Source organism: Rhineura floridana, chromosome 9 (genome assembly GCF_030035675.1).
Source record: "Rhineura floridana isolate rRhiFlo1 chromosome 9, rRhiFlo1.hap2, whole genome shotgun sequence".
Classification (NCBI taxonomy): domain Eukaryota; kingdom Metazoa; phylum Chordata; class Lepidosauria; order Squamata; family Rhineuridae; genus Rhineura; species Rhineura floridana.
In genome coordinates this window covers 112,612,264-112,633,852 of record NC_084488.1, presented here as the reverse complement: position 1 = coordinate 112,633,852, position 21,589 = coordinate 112,612,264, and the positions used below count along the sequence as shown (strand labels likewise).

At 42.8% G+C, this 21,589-nt stretch overlaps 1 protein-coding gene across 1 annotated transcript; it reads left to right on the top strand.

Moving 5' to 3' along the window:
* The first annotated feature begins 9,056 nt into the window (after positions 1 to 9,056).
* LOC133364382 (interleukin-8-like) lies at positions 9,057 to 18,360 on the top strand. Its single transcript, XM_061584804.1, has 4 exons — positions 9,057 to 9,128; positions 17,508 to 17,646; positions 17,729 to 17,811; positions 18,077 to 18,360. Exons 1-4 carry the CDS (start codon positions 9,062 to 9,064, stop codon positions 18,091 to 18,093), a joined length of 306 nt encoding a protein of 101 aa, XP_061440788.1. The 5' UTR covers positions 9,057 to 9,061; the 3' UTR covers positions 18,094 to 18,360.
* The last annotated feature ends 3,229 nt before the right edge of the window (positions 18,361 to 21,589 follow it).

Genomic DNA, 21,589 nt, shown 5'->3' with positions numbered 1-21,589 from the left:
AGGTAAAGACCTACCTCTTCGCCCAGGCATTTTAAAAATTTTAAAATTTGAATTTAAAATTGAAAATTTTTAATTATGTTTTATTGTGTTTTTGTATTTTAACCTGTTTTATCATGCTGTACACCGCCCTGGGAGCTTATTGCTATAGGGCGGTCTAAAAATGTAATAAAATAAATAAATAAATAAAATAAACGCATACTTTGGTTCCATTCTTGAGCATGATTCTGTAAAACAAGCAAAGTTGAAGATGTCACTACTATTTACAATCAGAGGTTTGTGTAAGGCAGGAAAACTGGACTGGAAACCTCATCAATAAACTTCTGACATGAGACTGCTTGGCCACAGAGACTTATGTTCAGTGCCCTGTTCAGCTATGAGCTGAAACCTGGGCGAGTCACCCACCTATTCATCTAATCAGTCTTGTGTTTCCTTGTATCATTGTAACAAGACAACCTTTACAGCAAGTCTGCGTCTGTGTTGGAATTGCTTTTTAATTTTTTAAAAAAATTTCTTCTTTTTTAAAAAAGATATTTTTAAAGCTATTTAAAAATATTTTTAGAGATGTTTTGTTTTAATATATTTTAAAGTCTGTTTTTATGATGTTTTAAAGTGTTTTTAGTGCTTTTGTTTGCCGCCCTGGGCTCCTGCCGGGAGGAAGGGCAGGATATAAATAAAATAATTAATAAATAAAGGGCAACCTGTACCCCCAGGTGCAACAATGCAAGCACAGCAGTACCCACAATTTACACTCTACATTTTTATGGGGTACAATCCTGATGTTGACTCTGAAAATCAACATTGCGCAGTCATTCACATAATACGCCCATGCGTGTATATAGCATAATCCGCTTAGAGGGGTGTTTTTAGAATCAAGCAGTATACAAATGTTGTTAGATGAATACATAAATAACATGTGAAGAGCCCTTACAACACTCAGTGAATTCGTAAGCTGGGAAGGCTTTGGGTTACTGGTCCAGAGTCAACCAAGGCCATCCTCCAAGGTGATGAGCTGCTTCATATCTGTTTCCAATAACCTTCGTCTCCCAGTGGTGGGTCCCTGGCCTTTGCTTTTCTGTTCCCCAGGTACCCATCCATGTTCCCATAGATCTGCTCTCTCGCACTCTCTGCCATTATTCCAGAGCCTGAACTGCCAACAATCCATTTTATAATTCCCTTTCTCTCTTTCACAGATTGAGATTGTAAACTGCTCAGGACATTGTTTTGTTTCTTTATTCATCAAAATCTATGTACTGCTTGATTGTAAGCCAGCCTTTCCCAGCCTTTGGGTCCCCAGATGTTGTTGGACTACAACTCGCATCAGTCCCAGCCAGCATGGCCAATGGTCAGGAAAGATGGGAACTGTAGTCCCGCAATATCTGGGGACCCAAAGGTTGGGAAAGGCTGCAGTCTAAGCAGTGTACAAAATAGACAGAGATGCCTTTGTCATATTATTACTCTGTAAAGCACCATGGACCTTAATGTAATCATAACCACGACCATCACAGAAACATTTTCAAGACATTTCAGGCATTCAAGTCTGCCTCAGAAGACCTCGGAGTAATTCTACATTCCCAAGGAATAAAATAGGCTACAGATGTCCATTATTGCGCCCTGTTGTGATTTCCTGGGCCCCGGAATCAGGAAGCTCACATTGTCAGTCAGATCCTTCCAGATTTTTACAGGCTTGGTTGATAAAAGGGCAAATTCAAACAAATTACTGTGGTGGACAGCTCCACCAGGGTGATTTTGTTGTTATTATTGTTTATTAGAAGGTTGTAAGATTTCTATGTGAGAGCCAGTGTGGTGTAGTGGTTAAGGTGTTGGACTACGACCTAGGGTTTGAATCCCCACATAGCCACAAAGCTCACTGGGTGACCTTGGGCCAGTGACTGCCTCTCAGCCTCATGAAAACTTTATTCATAGGGTCGCCATAAGTCAGAAACAACTTGAAGGCAGTACATTTACATTTTTAAGATTTCTATACTAAAAGACTTCCTTCTTCCCATTTCCCCTCCCCTCCCAAACACTTTCAGGTCATTGACTTGTGTTAAGTTCTGTGTTCTACATATTAAACAATTTACAGCTATCACTTACCACTTTTACAGGTAATTTTTTTAAGGGGTGGGGAATGAAGAAAAAAAATTCTAAAGAAATAAAACCACAAAATTGGTGCAGAGGGATGAGTAGCACAGGGGGATTTAGTGTGGATGTAGAAAGATGGTCTTGCTAAACAGGAAAGATCTTGAAAAGGTTATTGTGTCAGATCATGACAAATTCCTGTAAATTGCTAAACAAATAGTCACATATGCAAAAGCAGGAATTGCCCTACTTATAAAGAAGTTTGTCCATGCGGGGAAATATTACAGCTTTTGCATCAGGAGTTGTGCTCAGCAGTCCTCAACCTTTTTGAGCTCAGGGTCACATTTGGAAATCTCAGAAACTGTCAAAGGCACCGGAAAAAAAAACACAATTTCACAGAAGATGCTGCTCAGAACCCACCCCCCCATCTGAAATCAAAATACCTATGTGTGTGTACTGCCTTCAAGTCGATTCCGACTTAAGGCGACCCTATGAATAAGGTTTTCATGAGGCTGTACACCCCCCAAAACAAATAAAACACACAAAAAGCAGGCAGCATGCCCCCCTCCAAAGGCAACCCCCAAACAACATCAAAAAGCCACCCCCAGCACTTCAATGTGTGGGTGCATGCACACATGCGTGTTGCACATGATTGAGAGGGGCAAGGATCCTTGGCTAATGATTGTATGAGAGCATCATGGTGCCCATGGGTACCACATCGGGACACCAGCTCTAAGTGAACATGAAAAAAGGTGCCAATACACAAAGGACTTTTCCAACACTGATTAAACAAGACTTCAATATTTGTTCAGGCTATCCTTCTAGCTTATCTTCAACCAGGGGTGTAGTCATCCAGGGTCTTCAGGGGTCTTAGACTCCTTACTTTTTTGAGAGCAGGGTCCCAGCAGGGTCCCTTTGTCTCCAGCAACCTATGAGCCAATCAACATGAAAGGGGAGTATGTTAGCCACTGAAAAGAATCTTCTAACATGCCTCCTTGTCCTTTCCTGCTGATTGGAGCCAATTAGAGTGAAAGGAGGCGAGTCAGCCACTGAGAAGTCTCTTCTCAGTGGCTAACACACTCCCCTTTCATGCACATAGACAATTGTATAATTGTCTCTCCTCTGATGGAGAAAGCCATTGGAAGACAGCCTTAAAATTTGGACAGGTTGCTTTGAGAGTAGGCCTTCAGGCTGCAAACATAGCATACATTTAAAACTCATGACTCCCACTCCCCCCCAAAAAAATCCTGGGAATTGTAATTTGATGAGGGTGCTGGGAATTGTAGCTCTGTGAGGGGCAAGCTACAGTTCCCAGTATTCTGGGGGAGGGAGACATGTGCTTTCAAAGTATAGTGTGTATGTTGCTTTGCTCTCACAAATAAGAGACAGTACTGAGCTAGGTGAAGGTTTCGGTAGGAGAAAGTCAGAAGTCTCCTCAGGCTTCTAATAAGGGCAGACGTTGCTACTTCACAATGGAACTTTGGTTGTTGTTGTTGTTATGTGCCTTCAAGTCAATTTCGACTTATGGCGACCCTATGAATCCATGACCTCCAAGAGCATCTGTCATGAACCACCCTGTTCAGATCTTGTAAGTTCAGGTCTGTGACTTCCTTTATGGAATCAATCCATCTCTTGTTTGGCCTTCCTCTTTTCCTACTCCCTGCTGTTTTTCCCAGCATTATGGTCTTTTCTAGTGAATCTTGTCTTCTCATGATGTGTCCAAAGTATGATAACCTCAGTTTCATCATTTTAGCTTCTAGTGACAGTTCTGGTTTAAATTGTTCCAACACCCAATTATTTGTCTTTTTCGCAGTCCATGGTATCCGCAAAGCTCTCCTCCAACACCACATTTCAAATGAGTTGATTTTTCTCTTATCCGCTTTTTTCACTGCCCAACTTTCACATCCATACATAGAGATCGGAAATACCATGGTCTGAATGATCCTGACTTTAGTGTTCAGTGATACATCTTTGCATTTGAGGACCTTTTCTAGTTCTGTCATAGCTGCCCTCCCCAGTCCTAGCCTTCTTCTGATTTATTGACTATTGTCTCCATTTTGGTTAATGACTGTGCCGAGGTATAATCCTTGACAAGTTCAATGTCCTGCTTTTGTGCTTTCCTTTTTAACTTTCATCAGCATTTGTTTCAAATCATTACTGGTTTCTGCTAGTAGTATGGTATCGTCTGCATATCTTAAATAATTGATATTTCTCCTTCCAATTTTCACACCTCCTTCATCTTGGTCCAATCCCACTTTCCGTATGATATGTTCTGCGTATAGATTAAATAAATAGGGTGATAAAATACACTCCTGTCTCACACCCTTTCCAATGGGGAACCAATCGATTTTTCCATATTCTGTCCTTACAGTAGCCTCTTGTCCAGAGTATAGGTTGCGCATCAGGACAATCAGATGCCGTGGCACCCCCATTTCTTTTAAAGCATTCCATAGTTTTTCATGATCTACACAGGCAAAGGCTTTGCTGTAATCTATAAAGCACAGGGTGATTTTCTTCTGAAATTCCTTGGTCTGTTCCATTATCCAACAATATGATCTCTGGTGCCTCTTGGAGTAGGAAAAGAGGAAGGCCAAACAAGAGATGGATTGATTCCATAAAGGAAGTCACAGACCTGAACTTACAAGATCTGAACAGGGTGGTTCATGTCAGATGCTCTTGGAGGTCGCTGATTCATGGGGTTGCCATAAGTCGTAGTCAGCTTGGAGGCACATAACAACAACAACAATATTGTGAGTGTAACATTATTTTTAGTATATTATTTTGTTTTAATATGTGTGTATCATCCTGGGACATTTGGGTGAAGGGTGAACTGCAAGAGTTCTGTATAAATAAATACAAAGAGCTGGCCTAGGTATGTGTGGGAAGGCAGGCTATTAAAACCTTTGTGGGCAAGTGACATTTCTGGAGTTGTTTTGCAAGACTTCACGAAAAGCAACACCTCTCCATTTGTGGCAGCGTCTTTATCCATTTTAGTTTCCACGGACCTCCAAGTTTCTTGTTTTCAAGAACTTAGGTCTACCACACATGCCTATGCCAGTCATTTGTGGCCTACGAGAAAACAGAACAAACTCTCGCACAGTTTCCCCGCCTGGTCGCCTGGAGGCAACTGTTATTCACCACAGGAGACCAAGAAAGTGTGGCTATTTAAAGCATCTTAGCATACTTACGACAGCATCCTGATCGCATGGAGCCCCTACTTGTGAACAGCAGCTCCCACATTAGGCTTTCACCTCACACAGCCATGCACAACATGAAAGGAGAAGTTGTCACATCAGGAGCAAGTCTAAAAGCATGGCCCCATTCCTTGCTCTACACACTTATGGCCTACATGTGAGTAACACATGAATAAGGCTCGAGTGAAGCAGGAGACCTGTGCATTTACGTTTCTGGTGTCTTCTTTTATCTTAATTCTACTTTTATGCAACATTGTAATTATTTTGATGGCTTCATTGTATAAATCGCAGATGAGGAACCTCAAGCCCAGGAGCCAAATGTGGCCCTCTAGGCCTCTCTGTGTGGCCCTTGGGACTCTTCCCAGGCCAGAAGCTTCCCAAACCGCACCTCTCGCCTGCCCTGCAGTGCGCCTTCCTCTAGTGTTTTTGCCTACCTGGAAGTGTGCCCTTGCACTCTGCTAACGCTTCTTGCTTGCCTGGATGGCGGATGGAGAGCCATGTGTGAGTGAGAAGAAACTAGTCCATAGTACAAAAGTACAGTTCACATTTATTTGTTGCCCTGCCTGCTTTTGCCTCTGGACCCACCCACCAGCGGCATGTGGCTCCTGGAAGGTTGCGCAGAAGAGAATGCGGCCCTTTGGGTGAAACAGGTTTCCCAGCCCTGGTATAATTGGAATTTGTATCCGTTTCTGCATTGGTTTGATGAAGGGTGGGATAGAAATGCATTTAATAAATCAATTGCTGGTAAGGGTTGATGCTGACCAGCCAGACCTAGTCTTTGCATTATCCCCTTATGACAGCTTGCACGTGTGCCCATGCTCAATATCATAAGGAGCTGGCAGCAGGGACAGGGGTGTCAACAATTTTCGGAGATGGTATGCTTCTGAGTACCAGCTGCTGGAAGCCGCAGGAGGGGAGAGTGCTCTTGCGCTCAGGTCCTGCTTGTGGGCTTCCCTTTGGGGCATCTGACTGGCCACTGTCAGAACAGGATGCCGGACTAGATGGGCCACTGGCCTGATCCAGCAGGATCTTAACAAACTTCATCGATGCTTGCCACATAGTTTGTCCTTAAGTAGTTGGTTTTTAAAAATACAGTTAGATTTTGTATTTTGGGTGTGTGTGGGATTTTTTTACCCACTCGCCTGTTGTGGTCCCAGTCTGATCTGAGCCTCCTCATCCCTCTTATTTTCAACACGAGGAAAGCTCCCCTTGCGAATTGCGCATGCAATGAGGAGGGTGATCCTGACTAGGGCTGGAGACGAGTGAAGCACCGTCTCTGTCCAGGTTGCCCTCCTCCGCAAGCCAGCTATTAAATCAACTATACAAAGTAGGACTTAGCAGGAATGTTGTGGCCTATTCACAAATGCTCCTTTCTGTTCCCTCCTCGCAAATGCTCAGTGAGCATTGCCTGTTAACTGAGCATGTTCAGTCCTCGTTGGGCTATCTTTAGGGTCCCCCTTCCCCCCCAATTTGTTTTGGACGTCCTCTGGCCTCGGGGCTCCTCCAGGTGTGCTGATGCCGCCGCCCTCTCGTGTGCACAGATGGTGCCATTTTGGCTACATGACGATCCATATTTAAAGAATAAGTTTGCTATTGGTCTATACTTTAGGATACTTAAATGGAACATTGACATCTGGATTCCAGTTGTTTGGGATGGGAGACGACAGAAGAGGTCTCTGCTGTGGGCTTCCTAGAGGCATCTGGTTTGGCCACTGCTGGAAACACGATGCGGGGGGCGGGGGGCTCGATTCCAGGTGGACTTTTAGTCCTACCCAGTAACCTCTAAAAAAAAAAAGTGATATAAAGCTTGTGGGTTTTCTAGAGGCAGATGGTTGGCCACTGTGAGACCAAGGCTTTGGCCTAGCAGGGCTCTTCTTATGAATTTATATATGGTGGAAATTCAACCATTTGTCCTCTGACAGCTGGAGAGAAAACTTCTTTTCCTCAAACCATGCAACCAGGTAAAAGTTTTTAATTTTTTTAATCTATTCTTTTTTAAAAAACGAAATAAAATGCAGCCCTTTCTAGTTGTTCTGAAATTACATGGAAAGTGGAGGCGTACTTTTAAAAGCAAGGAAAACAAGGAAGAAACAAACAGCAAGGAAGGAACTCTGAGGGAAAGGAAGTCTGGGGCACTTTCACGGATGCATTGGGAGTTACATAAAATGGGGGGGGTGCACTACCGCACCAGTGCCCAAAAGCAGTCTCTGAACTTCTGTAGCAAGTGTGGCCAGCATGGTGCCTCTAGATGTTGCTGGACTACTACGACTCCCATCATCCCTGGCCATTGGCCATGCTGCTGGGGCTGATGGGAGTTGGAATCCAACAATATCTGGCCCACACCACGTTGGCTATCCCATTATATAGCATTGTAGCCACATGACTAAGGGATGGGGGAGAAATTCTATTTAGTTCGCCTTTAAAGGTAAACCTACCAATTCACACTTTTCCAAACAATATAGGAAGCAAAACACAGCCATGTATCGAAATTCACACTTCTCCAAATTTTGCAGTGCAGTACTTCAGCAGGTAGTGTGTTCAAAAGTATATACTAGGGTAAAGAATGCATAAAATGGATATATTAGTAAAATAACATACAAAGTGGCATTATATTACGTGAAATGGTTTTGCAAACATGTTTATACTAGGCAAAATTTATTCAAATGTGTATATTGGAAGAAATTAGCGCTGAAAGCTTTAGGCTGCATTAACAGAAGTCTAGTTTCCAAATCGCGTGAAGTATTGATTCCCCTCTATTCGGCACTGGTTAGGCCTCATCTTGAGTACTGTGTCCGGTTCTGGACACCACACTTTAAGAAGGTTGCAGACAACCTGGAACGGGTTCAGAGGAGGGGAACGAGGATGATCAGGGGAGTGGAAACAAAGCCCTGTGAGGAGAGACTGCAAGAACTGGGCATGTTTAGTCTTGAGAAGAGAAGACTGCGGGGAGATATGATAGCACTCTTCAAGTATTTGAAAGGTTGCCACACAGAGGAGGGCCAGGATCTCTTCTCGATCGTCCCAGAGTGCAGGACACGGAATAATGGGCTCAAGTTATAGGAAGCCAGATTTCAACTGAACAGCAAGAAAAACTTCCTAACTGTTAGAGCGGTATGACAATGGAACCAATTGCCTAGGGAGGTGGTGGGCTCTCCAAGCCTGGAGTCATTCAAGAGGCAGCTGAACAGCGACCTGTTGGACATGCTTTAATTTGGATTCCTGCATTGTGCAGGGGGTTGGACCCAATGGCCTTATAGGCCCCTTCCTACTCTACAATTCTGATGACTTGTCATGTTTTTAAATGCAAACTGCAAAATGCAAAGATTGGAAAAATGAGAAACTGAGAGATTTCCATCCCTACTCAGGAGACATGATACATGCCCACTTGGCTGCATGGTAAGGGAACATTCTATATGGTTGGAAAACATGCAAACTCCATTAAACTGAACAGGTTTCAGGCACAGAACTCATTCATTTCAACATTGCCTCTACAAGAAAACTTCCCATCCCATTTTGCCCAGGGGGTAGAATAGACTCATAACTTCTGTTTCACATTTGCATCACTTCTGGCTTGACCGTGCATCCCGACATATGCTTTATTTAGCCTTGAGGAAGGACAAATGCATGGGGAAGTTTAACATGCACAAAAACTGGTCAAAAGAGGTTTGTTAAGTCTACAGTGGGGATTTCTCTCTCTCTCTCCCCTTCCAATATCTGCAAGTTCCCTTTTTCAGGATGGTTATAAAGAGAAGTTTCCCCCCCTTCAAATCATGCTCACTGCAGTCAAGATGAAGCGGCTGATTGTAGTGTTACTTACCTTAGTGCTGCTTGCAAGCAACATAGCCCCACTCTGTGGTGAGTACCCTTAATCTTCTTTCGGCTTTGCACGGTCAGATCTTGCTCAATCTGCAGTGGGGGCTTTGCTACACAGAACCCCTGGAAGATCTTAGTTAATAATGAAATCAGTGTTCTGAGCATGTGCAAAGTGCCTTTCCATCACCCACAGGTTTCAGGTTCGAACCTACTTCAGTTGGTTACAAGGAGAAACACTGGCATAAGAGCTGTGTAGCTAGCAAGGGCAAACATTTGTTGTTGTGGGAAGTAGCCCCCAAACCACATCCACGTGGAAGTGCTTTAGCGGACTGCTTCTGACAATAATAATCTTTTCCCTGGCAAGCCACACTCCTCTTAGACCGGTGCCTCTCCTTGTAATCATATGAAATGGGTGAGGCAAACATGCACCACTTAACACAAAGTAGACATGCTATAGAGAGCCAAAGCCAGTTGGGTCTCTCTAATGTGTCTCTGCAAGAGTTCAGGGACCCCTCCAGACTGGTTCCTTATTGTGGGCAGAGCTTGGAAAAGTTGCTTTTTTGAACTACAACTCCCATCAGCCCCAGCCAGCATGGCCACTGGATTGGGCTGATGGGAGTTGTAGTTCAAAAAAGTAACTTTTCCACACTCTGATTGTGGGTGTGTTCTTGACACAGTACAGTGCATTGGTGGTGGGTTTATTCTGCTTTAGTTAGTTCTGCAATGCTTCCCCAATGCTACCGCATTATTCCTCTCTGGAAGGGCTACCGTGCAGCAAAAGCAGGACAAAAATAAACCAGAACATTTCTCGTATACAAAGTTTCAGGATTTCAGCAGGATGTTACAGGATGTGATTGGAGATGAAGCGGTGCGACTGCCCCAAAACTTTTGCAGGTGCAAACGGTATTGAAAGTGGGATCATGTGTGACTGCCCTGATAACATCATGAGCATAGATCATCATAAGTACACAATAAAAAAAGTTGTCTGGAAGGGCCCTAAAATGCATCCTGGTCTTCAGGCTTCACATACTATATAGGCTGGCATTGGCCAAGCCCAAGGTATTTTGCTGCCTGAGGCGAAGGACAAAATAGTGCCTCCACATCCCACGTACAGAAATCAGACTAGAAGTTGAATGTTACTTCAGCACTAAGAGCAGGTCTGGATCCTCCATCACTACCCAAAGGGCAGCAGGATCGCTTGGGAAGGGGGTGCAAGGCAGGCTGTGTGATACATACAGCTCTGTCCTCCAGTCCCTTGTCATCACTCTGTGTTGCTTCCCAGCATCTGCTACCTGTGGCAGCTGCCTTACTCTGCCTAATGGTAGGGCAATTAGGTAGTCAAGATAATAGATCTCAACTTCAGCAAAGTTTTTGACAGAGTGCCCCATGATATTCTGATTAGCAAGCTGGGAGAAACAACTACCAGGTGGATTCCACAGTTGGCTACTGAACCGTACTCAGAGTGCTTATCAATGGTTCCTTCTCAAAGTGGGGGGAGGTAACAAGTGGGGTACTGCAGGCCTCGGTCCTGGGCCCAGTGCTCTTCCACATTTTTATTAACTTGGATGAGGAGGTGCAGGGAATGCTGATCAGATTTGTAGATGATTCAAAATTGGGAGGGATAGCTAATACCCTGAAGGACAGAAATAAACTTTTGGCTGCCCATTAGCTACCAGGCCAAGTTCAAGGTTTTGGTTTTGGTGTACAAAGCCTATACAACTTGGGACCAGGATACCTGAAAGATCATATTACCCCTTATATACCCAGTCAATCACTATGTTCTGCAAATGAGGGCCTTCTGCAGACCATCTTATCAGAAGGTCCGTTCCGCACGACATAGGAAGCAGACCTTCAGTGTTGTGGCACCGACCCTTTGGAATTCCCTCCCCTTAAATATTAGATAGGCGCCATCTGTTATCTTTTTGGTGACTACGGAAGACCTTCCTCTTTCACTAAGGCTTTTAAGTAGAGACCTTATCCCAGTCTATGTTGGAATTGCTTTTAAATATGATGTTAATGCTTTGAAAAAAAGATATTTTGTTTTAATATGTTTTTGAAGATGTTTTGTTTTAATACATTTTAAAGTCTGCTTTTAAGATGTTTTAGAGTATTTTTAGTGTTTTCGTTTGCTACCCTGGGCTCCTACCAGAAGAAAGGGCGGGATATAAAATAAATAAATAAAATTCCGTTCTGGACACCACACTTTAAGAAGGATGCAGACAAACTGGAATGGGTTCAGAGGAGGGCAATGAGGATGATCAGGGGAGTGGAAACAAAGCCCTGTGAGACGAGACTGAAAGAACTGGGCATGTTTAGTCTTGAGACGACAAGACTGAGGGGAAATATGATAACACTATTCAAGTACATGAAAGGTTGCCACACAGAGGAGGGCCAGGATCTCTTCTTGATCATCCCAGAGCGCAGGACACGCAATAATGGGCTCAAGTTACAGAAACCAGATTTTGGCTGAACATCAGGAAAAAACTTCCGCACTGTTAGAGCAGTATGGCAATGGGACCAATTGCCTAGGGAGGTGGTGGGCTCTCAAACATTGGACACATTCAAGAAGCAGCTGGACAGCCACCTGTTGGGTGTGCTTTAAGCTGGATTCCTGCATTGAGTAGGGAAATGGACTTATAGGTGCTTTCCAACTCTCCTATTTTATGCAGGCCAGTCCTTTAGAACAGTAAACAAGAGTTTAAAAATGGCAGCGGTGGTCTCTAATCAAGCTTTGCTTGATTGTCTGCAATTTTATCTTCTGCTTTTAATGACCTTGTAATAATAAGCTGTTGTGAACTATTTCAGTAGCTTCTTGTTTTAAATGATGCACACCAGGGCAGGAAGCAGAGCAGAGCCCAGCCCTGTAGAAAACACCTTCTTATGTCTTGGGTCTCAAAAAATTCACATTGCTATCCCTTTTCACATTTGCAGTGGCTGCAGAGCACAGTGGTGGTAGAAAATAATGATATTCATTATACCTGCTCACAACTACCACAGATTCAGCTACAGGTATAATTTATTTATTTTATTTATTTAATTAAGCTTATATACCGCCCGACTAGCAACAGCTCTCTGGGCGGTGAACATTAAAAATACAATAAAAATAACACAAAACTGTACACAAAACTGTACAGTCTAAAATCAAAATATAATAATTTACAATTAACAAGAATTAAAATGCCTCAGAGAAGAGAAAGGTTTTAACCTGGCGCCGAAAAGATGATAGTGTCAGCGCCAGGCGCACCTCCTCGGGGAGACCATTCCATAGTTCTACACATAGAGTCTACACATGTGTAAGATGTGTGTGCATACTCTCCTGACATCACTGAAAGCTCCACAAATGACCAAGTCTTTGATCGCACATGCAGAGCTGAAATTCACCCAATTCACCCAGGCTCTTTGCAGACACACGAAAAACAAAAACCAGGGTGTAAACTATCTTTTGTAACTAAAGTTTAAGGCATATATCATTATTCTTTTCCTAACAAAATGTTCTAGTAGCCTCTAGTACACCAAAAACCTTTAATATGAACAAGCATCATCAGGATGTATTGAATACACCTGAAATATATTAATAACTTATTTCAAACTGTGTAGAGGTATGATATATTCACTTGTGTATGTATGGGCACCATTAACAGCCATATAACATTTGGTTCAAGTACTTTTACGGCTCCAGAAATGCATGTAAGTTTTGGGATATAATCTGTGTCCATGTAAACCTCAGCACTTGCTGGATCTGTGTGATAATTTTGTATGAGATACTTGTTCATATTAAAGGTTGTTGGTTTGCTATTCAGCAGCCAAGACTACTAGAATATTTTTAAGGAAAAGTGTGATATACCTTCATCAGTATAAAAGGCAGCTTACTTTACACATTTTTTTTGTGCCTTTGTATAGGAGTCAGAGAAGAGGTTCCCTCTCTTGCTTTGTTAGAGTCTGTTCAGAACTTTGACTAAACATCAGGGGTGTAGTTGTTCAGGGTCTGGGGTGTGTGTCTTAGACCCCTTACTTTTTTAGGAATAGGGCCCCACCCTCTGCCTACGAGCCAATCAGCACAAAGGGGAGCATCTTGGCCACTTCAAAGTTTTCTAACATGCCTCCTTGTACTTTCCTACTGATTGGCACCAATCTGAGTGAAAGGAGGTGAGTGAGCTACTGAGAAGACTCTTTTCAGTAGCTAACACTCTCCCCTTCATGCCGTTTGGCTCCTAGGGACATCTGTTGTTGTGGGAGAAGGCATTAACGAGGAACTTGTTCTCAACCCATCTGGGGGGGGGGAATGGGAGCAGGTGTGACTGTGACTATCATGAAGGGGCCCTGCACTTCTGACTTTGCCACTACACTACTGCTAAACATACAGAGGTCGGGGATGAAATCTGCAAAAATCAGAAAAATCGTCTTCCACCATTGGTATGTTCCTGGCTCACCAGAGTCTGGGAAAGGACATATAGGACTCAACTCACAAATTTGGGAAGAGTAAGAGAAGGCAGGCAAACAGAAGATAACTTTATTGAAAAATGGAGCTTTTTACTTTACTGGAATAATGAAGTGCAGGGGAAAAAAATCCTTTTTTACTATGAGGAGACATATAGAAATATCATGAAATTTCACATCATTATAGAGCAGACTACATATTTTACTGTTTTATTTTAAATGAACAGAACAGTGAGAGATAAAACATTTCTGTCTCTCTGTATATATATTAACATATGCTATATACATTACATTTATATTTAACAGGTCCTTAGCTGACTGTACTATTACTGGCATTATTATAAGCACAAATAACTTATATAATGTTATCATAGGTATATGTTTTTTCTCTGTCTCCTTCTTAAACTTTGAAGCTTGTCTTTGAACAGCTCCAGGAATGCATTTAAGCTGAAATGTACCCAGCTGCATGTCCAGACCTTTGACTAAATGTAGTTTAGTAAGGACGTTAAGGGAGCAAAGGGCATCCTTTCGTCCTTCCATACCCCTAATTGGGCGTTTTCCCCTCATGAAAGAGGGAAGAACGGAGTTGCGCTTCCTGCCCCTCCTGATCTGGCACACCCTTCTCGCCTCGTGCATGTGCCTCTCACATGCTGTAATGGTAACTCCGCCTGCAGCATTCCTGTAAGCATGTGGACTCTCCATGCAGTCTAGAACTCTGATCTTCCAGAGTTCTGAATTGTGCAGAGTCTGCATGCTCACACAATGGCAGCAGGCTTACTTTTGCAGAAATTACCATTACAACATATGGGAGGCAGGCAGACCAGGAGAGGAGAGGAGAGGAGAGGAGGAGACATTGGGAGGGTTAAGACAAAGCCAAGACGTGGCATCCTGCTCTCCCGCGTGTGGGCTTGTAGCTGTGCAATTAAAGCCCAAATACAGCTTTTGTGTTCGGAATGCCTCCTCTTGTATGAAACAGTATGGTGTTTTGCCCATTGTCTCTTTTCAAATAAACATGTGAACAGTCCATTGAACAACAAGCTTATTACAGTAAAGAACTGGGGCTTAAATCCAAAATCGGTTCCGAGTGCTCTTTATGCATGGTAAGAGTACTTGTGCAAATCTGCTTAATTTAAATAATGTGTTCAGCACGTAGAATTTGACTGTTTCTGGCACAGAATCAGCATGGAATATTTATTTAAATATTTTTATGTTGCTGTATACTGCCCTCTCACAAAACCTCAGGGCAGTGTACAGCAACATAAAAAAACATTTTAAAGCAATACAAAACGGAAATTAAAACATCAAAAGAAATGCTAAACAACTGCATAGGCTTGTCAGTGTAGAACGGTCTTCCAGAGATGCCTGAAAGTCAAAAGGGATGATGCCTGTCAAATCTCTGCTAGAAGAGCATTCCACAGCATGGAACTGGTGACACTAAATGCCCAACTTCTGACTGAGGCCAGTCAGGCCTCTGTAACACAGGGAAAGACCAATATCCTCAGGATGATCTCCAAATATGTGACTGTCTTTCATGTTGCTTGAAGAATCTGGCATTATTTTTACTTACCTTTGTTGTAATTCTGGGGGTTTCTCTCAGGCATCAGGGTGGCAAACATATCATCAAAGTAATTTAACAATATAAAAAAACCCTGAAAAGTTAAACACATTCTAAAACACAATTGCAGTTAAAAACTTTCCAAAATTATTTGTAGCCTTGTCTTTTACAAAATTAATGAAAATTAATTTACAAAGAATCATAAGAACATAAGAACATAAGAAGAGCCTGCTGGATCAGGCCAGTGGCCCATCTAGTCCAGCATCTTGTTCTCACAGTGGCCAACCAGGTGCCTGGGGGAAGCCCGCAAGCAGGACCCAAGTGCAAGAACACTCTCCCCTCCTGAGGCTTCCGGCAACTGGTTTTCAGAAGCAGGCTGCCTCTGACTAGGGTGGCAGAGCACAGCCATCACGGCTAGTAGCCATTGATAGCCCTGTCCTCCATGAATTTGTCTAATCTTCTTTTAAAGCCATCCAAGCTGGTCGCCATTACTGCATCTTGTGGGAGCAAATTCCATAGTTTAACTATGCGCTGAGTAAAGAAGTACTTCCTTTTGTCTGTCCTGAATCTTCCAGCATTCAGCTTCTTTGAATGTCCACGAATTCTAGTATTATGAGAGAGGGAGAAGAACTTTTCTCTATCCACTTTCTCAATGCCATGCATAATTTTATACACTTCTATCATGTCTCCTCTGACCCGCCTTTTCTCTAAACTAAAAAGCCCCAAATGCTGCAACCTTCCCTCATAAGGGAGTCGCTCCATCCCCTTGATCATTCTGGTTGCCCTCTTCTCAACCTTTTCCAACTCTATAATATCCTTTTTGAGATGAGGCGACCAGAACTGTACACAATATTCCAAATGCAGCCGCACCATAGATTTATACAATGGCATTATGATATCGGCTGTTTTATTTTCAATACCTTTCCTAATTATCGCTAGCATGGAATTTGCCTTTTTCACAGCTGCCGCACACTGGGTCGACATTTTAATCATGCTGTCCACTATAACCCCGAGGTCTCTCTCCTGGTCGGTCACCGCCAGTTCAGACCCCATGAGCGTATATGTGAAATTAAGATTTTTTGCTCCAGTATGCATAATTTTACACTTGTTTATATTGAATTGCATTTGCCATTTTTCCGCCCATTTACTCAGTTTGGAGAGGTCTTTTTGGAGTTCTTCACAATCCCTTTTTGTTTTAACAACCCTGAACAATTTAGTGTCGTCAGCAAACTTGGCCACTTCACTGCTCAGTCCTAATTCTAGGTCATTAATGAACAAGTTGAAAAGTACAGGTCCCAATACCGATCCTTGAGGGACTCCACTTTCTACAGCCCTCCATTGGGAGAACTGTCCGTTTATTCCTACTCTCTGCTTTCTGCTTCTTAACCAATTCCTTCTCCACAAGAGGACCTCCTTATTCCATGACTGCTAAGCTTCTTCAGAAGTCTTTGGTGAGGTACCTTGTCAAACGCTTTTTGAAAGTCTAAGTACACTATGTCCACTGGATCACCTCTATCTATATGCTTGTTGACACTCTCAAAGAATTCTAATAGGTTACTAAGACAGGACTTTCCCTTGCAGAAGCCATGCTGGCTCTGCTTCAGCAAGGCTTGTTCTTCTATGTGCTTAGTTAATCTAGCTTTAATAATACTTTCTACCAGTTTTCCAGGGACAGAAGTTAAGCTAACTGGCCTGTAATTTCCGGGATCCCCTCTGGATCCCTTTTTGAATATTGGTGTTACATTTGCCACTTTCCAGTCCTCAGGCACGGAGGAGGACCCGAGGGACAAGCTACATATTTTAGTTAGCAAATCAGCAATTTCACATTTGAGTTCTTTGAGAACTCTCGGGTGGATGCCATCCGGGCCCGGTGATTTGTCAGTTTTTATATTGTCTATTAAGCCTAGAACTTCCTCTCTCGTTACCACTATTTGTCTCAGTTCCTCAGAATCCCTTCCTGCAAATGTTAGTTCAGGTTCAGGGATCTGCCCTACATCTTCCACTGTGAAGACAGATGCAAAGAATTCATTTAGCTTCTCTGCAATCTCCTTATCATTCTTTAGTACACCTTTAACATCACGCTGAGATGTTAGGCAAAATGGCACATCTCATTTTTGCCATTAAGAATCTCTGTCCACTGCACCCACCCAACGATCACCATAATTTGTTAAGGGTTTGGGGCTAAGAGGACTGGGAAAATCTGGGTTCAATCTCTGCTCAGCCATGAAGCTCACTGGGTCATGCTGGACCAGTCAGTGCATAATCTACCTCACAGGGCTATGGTGAGAAGGTTCAATGCAGGGGGCACCACATACCATCCTAAGCTCTTTGGAGAAACGGTGGGATAAAAACATAACAAAAATTAATGTTAAACAAATAAATGTTGCAAGCGGCAGAATCTAAATACTTCTCATGGGGCTTGCGTGCAGGTGTCGCTATGGAGACCCATGTAGTTCATGTGGGAAGGTGCAAATGTCAGAAGCACACCTCGTCGGTCTTTGGTCCTCAACAGCTGAAATCTATTCAAGTCATTCCTCGGGGGATACATTGCCGAAATACAGAAATAATGTAAGTGAGGCCACTTTAGCCCACATCTTGCCACTTTGAAGGGTGCCTGGCAGAAGCTAATGGCCGCCTCATTACATTTCAGATTAACCCTGAAAAACAACTGGAAGGTCTGTAGCCATCCTAACGCAGAGTGGGTTCAGAAACTGATTAAGAAGTTGACAAAAGGTACAATATTGCATATACAGTTAGAACTGGGATCCCCAACATGGTGCCCTCGGACACTTCAAAGCCCCCTGACCCTCCCCATTTTTAATTTTTTAAATTGAGGTTTCACGGGCACAACACCATAAGCTTGTGGGGTAGGTGTTCAATGTCCCATCACTTCTGTTGGAGGCCGCTTATGAACATGCTGTCCTTACTCTGAAGGCCTCCTGTTACAGTCTTGGCTTATGTAATAATGTTTAACCAGTTTCTCTTTTACTCATTGCAGCAAACAGGAGTCAATGACCACAAATGGACTTTTCTCTGGCCAGGAATATGAACAAGGAACCTAAAGAATTGGTGACACAATTCTGTCCTGCCATCATCAGCTTTTATCTTTGTATCTTTTAATTACATCTCTTCAAAATTGCAGTTTAAAACCTCTGTGCCCTTCCAAGATGGACAAACGGTGAACATCAGTGACTCATTTGACATTTTGGGAATCAAGCACAAGGAATGTAAATTAGCATTAAGAAACATAAAGATTATTAACAAAACCAGCCATTAAATAATCACACTAAACAGTTACTGTGCAGTTTCTAAGATATCAAACAGATGTCACTCCAAAGGTGCCAAACAGCATGAATAATTTGGTGATGTTGCCTCACAAAAAGGAGAGCTCCTCTTCTAGTTTAAGAAGAAACTTCTAATACTCATAACCTTAGGTCAGCTGTGGGAAACCTTTGGTATTCCAGATTCAGGCATGGCCAAACGTCAGGGATAATGGGAGTTGTAGTTCAGCAACATCTGGAGGACAAAGGCTCCCCATATCTGCATACAAGCTCCAAATCTGAGTGCTAAGTCCTGCTCTCGTCCCAGGAACTCATCTTCTTTCCATAGCTGTCTGTCTCTTAACACGTTTCCAAACGTGCCCTAATAAGAACACAAGAAGAGCCCTGCTGGATCAGAGCAATCTAGTCCAGTATCCTGTTCTTACCGTGGCCAATCAGATGCCCAATGGGAAGTCTGCAAAGTAGGGCTTGGTAAAACAGTGTTCTACCCACTTAGGGATGGGATCTGGTTTTCCTTGCAATCCAACTGCATTCCATTGAACTTTTCTGTCCCAGCTTTGTTTTCACTAACTTCTGCTTTTATCTGGTACAATTTATACATGTGCGTGCGTGCGACAGAGAAATCGCAAATAAGGTGGAGAGGGGGGGAGTCTGCAAGATTTTCTAGGTTTGCCTTTTAAACTCTGTAATATCAACCCTTTAAATGCTGACAGGTTTTTTCTTTTATTAGCAGAGATGGAAAGGCTGTGCTTGGCTCTCTCTTCCCCACTTGGACTTGGAGGGGAGGATGGCAGAGAGAGAGAGAGAAACCTGCATATATTACTGCTGTGCATAAAATCAATGCAAGAACAGAGACTAATATTGTTACAGTCAAGATTTTTTTTTAATCCAGTGTTGGGGGTAAAGCCGCTGAGGTTCGAAGCAAACATGATCACTCCACAAAGATAGAGAATATGCAAACTATTGCAAAGTCCGGTGCTAAATCTGACTTCAGCAAAGGTTTTATCTGTCCCTGTTCCCAGCATCTGGTATTCAGAGGCATACTGCTTCCAACAGTGGAGGTGCAGCATACCCATCATGGTTAGTAGCCATTGATAGCCTTATCCTCCATGAATTAGTCCAATCCTCTTTTAAAGCCATCCAAGTTGGTGGCCATCTGCCTCCTGTGGGTGCTAATTCCATTGCTAAACTATGCACTGCTAATGCAGGTTTTAATAATCTTGTAAGAATCCAAGAACTGTTTTGGTTGATCAGAAAGAAGGACTGGTAAAGTCCTGTATTCTGTCTCTGAGAGGTGCTGGTGAGGTATACCTGGGAAAGCTCACAAGTCATTCGTAACTGCCACAATGGCCTATAACAGAACTTCCATAGGGAGAGGCAGTTTGCCTTCAGATATTTTGGATGAAAGGCATCAAGGTCAGATCTCTATCACTTTATTTCATATTAATCCTGACTGGCCATGGTCTTGGCGTTGGGGAGCGAATTCCACAAAGAGTTAAGCTGCTCTTCATACACATGCGCACACACAAGCACTGAACACAGAGCTTTATATGACGGGTGCACAAACTAAGTTTGTGGCGTTTACTTTGTGTTTTTTTACTAGAACCTCAAAGTTCACCAGCTGAAGCTGAGCTACTTATGGGGAGGGCAGACATGCACTCAAGAGTTAAGCAACAGAGTGCCTGTCAGTACATTCTGAGCCCAAGAATTTACCTTTCAATGCCAAAACTGAGTTAGTTTTGCCTCTCACTCTGCCCACCACTGGTATTGTTGTTATTGATCTCATTTATTAGCTGCCCTCCACCATCAAGTCCCAAGAAGGGTTCTCAACAATTTAAAATGCAACTTTAAAAACAGTTGAAAACAAATTGCAATTGCAATCGCAAGAATAGGGTGGATCCTAAAAATATGCATCTCAAATGTTAAAGGCCAGGGTAAAGAGGTACATTTTCAGCATATGAAGTTATTTTTACATGAAGGTTTCTTTTAAGGGAATGTGGACCTCAAGTTAAAAAATGTTCTCACTAGACATATGCTGAATGTAGCAGGCCTTCAACGTCTGGTTTTTCTTATGTGAATAGCAGCCACAAAGGTGGGGAGATAATCAGGATTGGGAGTGTGTTGTATATAAGGAGGGAATTTAACCCTTTTCACCTTCACTGCACAGTCCCAATGAAAATTCCCTCATCCACCCAATATATTTATTTAAACCCTTTTTGTCATCCTTGGTCATCTGAGATTTCAGGGTGGTGTACAGTATAAAACAAATCAAAGCAGCACAGCAGATAAACTTCCAACACAGACTACAACTTGGTCAAGTAAATCAGTAAATGCATATCAAAATGTCCAGGTAAATAAAAAAATGTTTTCGGCTGGTCCCTCATAGTAGCAATGCTGGCTCCAGACAAATTTTGGGAAGGCTATAACCAAGTCATCGCTGCTGCAAAAGCCTCTACCTTGGAGAGTCATCATCCTACCTCTGATGGAAAAGGTAAACAAAGAAGGACCTCTGTATAAGATTTTAAAGAAAATGGGGAAGCAGATATTGTAATAGTCGCTCCATCAGGTATTTGGGTCCTAAGCCATTTAGTGTGTGTATCTGTGGGATCTTTGGCCCTCCAGAAGTTGCTGGACTACAATCCCCATCATTCTTGACCATTCACCATGCTGGCTGGAGTTGGAACTCAACAGTATCCAGAGGGTCACAGGTTACCCATCTCTGATTTAGTGCTTTAAGAACTGTCATAAACAGGAAGCCAATGAAGCTCTTTTAAAATTGGTGTGATAGGGTGATAGGCCACAGAAGTCGAAATTCTGACAAGTATATTCTGCACAAATAGTCTTCAAGGGCAGCCCCACATATAACAAAGTTGCTACGTAATACAAGAGGGGCCACTAAACCATCATGGCTAATAGCCATTCACAACCTTATTCTCTGTGAATTTGTCTCATCCCATTTTATCAAAACGAGCTAAGAAGCTTGTGTACATGCAGGCACATACATTCCAAGAGTTGGATTTATTTTTTTTAGCACTATATCCAAGGTCAGACTGCAAGACGAGATAGCTGCTTTCCTCCAGTGGAGTTGGCTTACTATGGGCAATACTGACTTCACAATTGCATACTTCCGATTCTGATGTATTAATACACACAAAGGTACCCTAAGCAAAAAATGAACCTTCTTTGCTGCATCTTTGACCAGTTAGCAGTCTGTATCAACACAAAGCAGT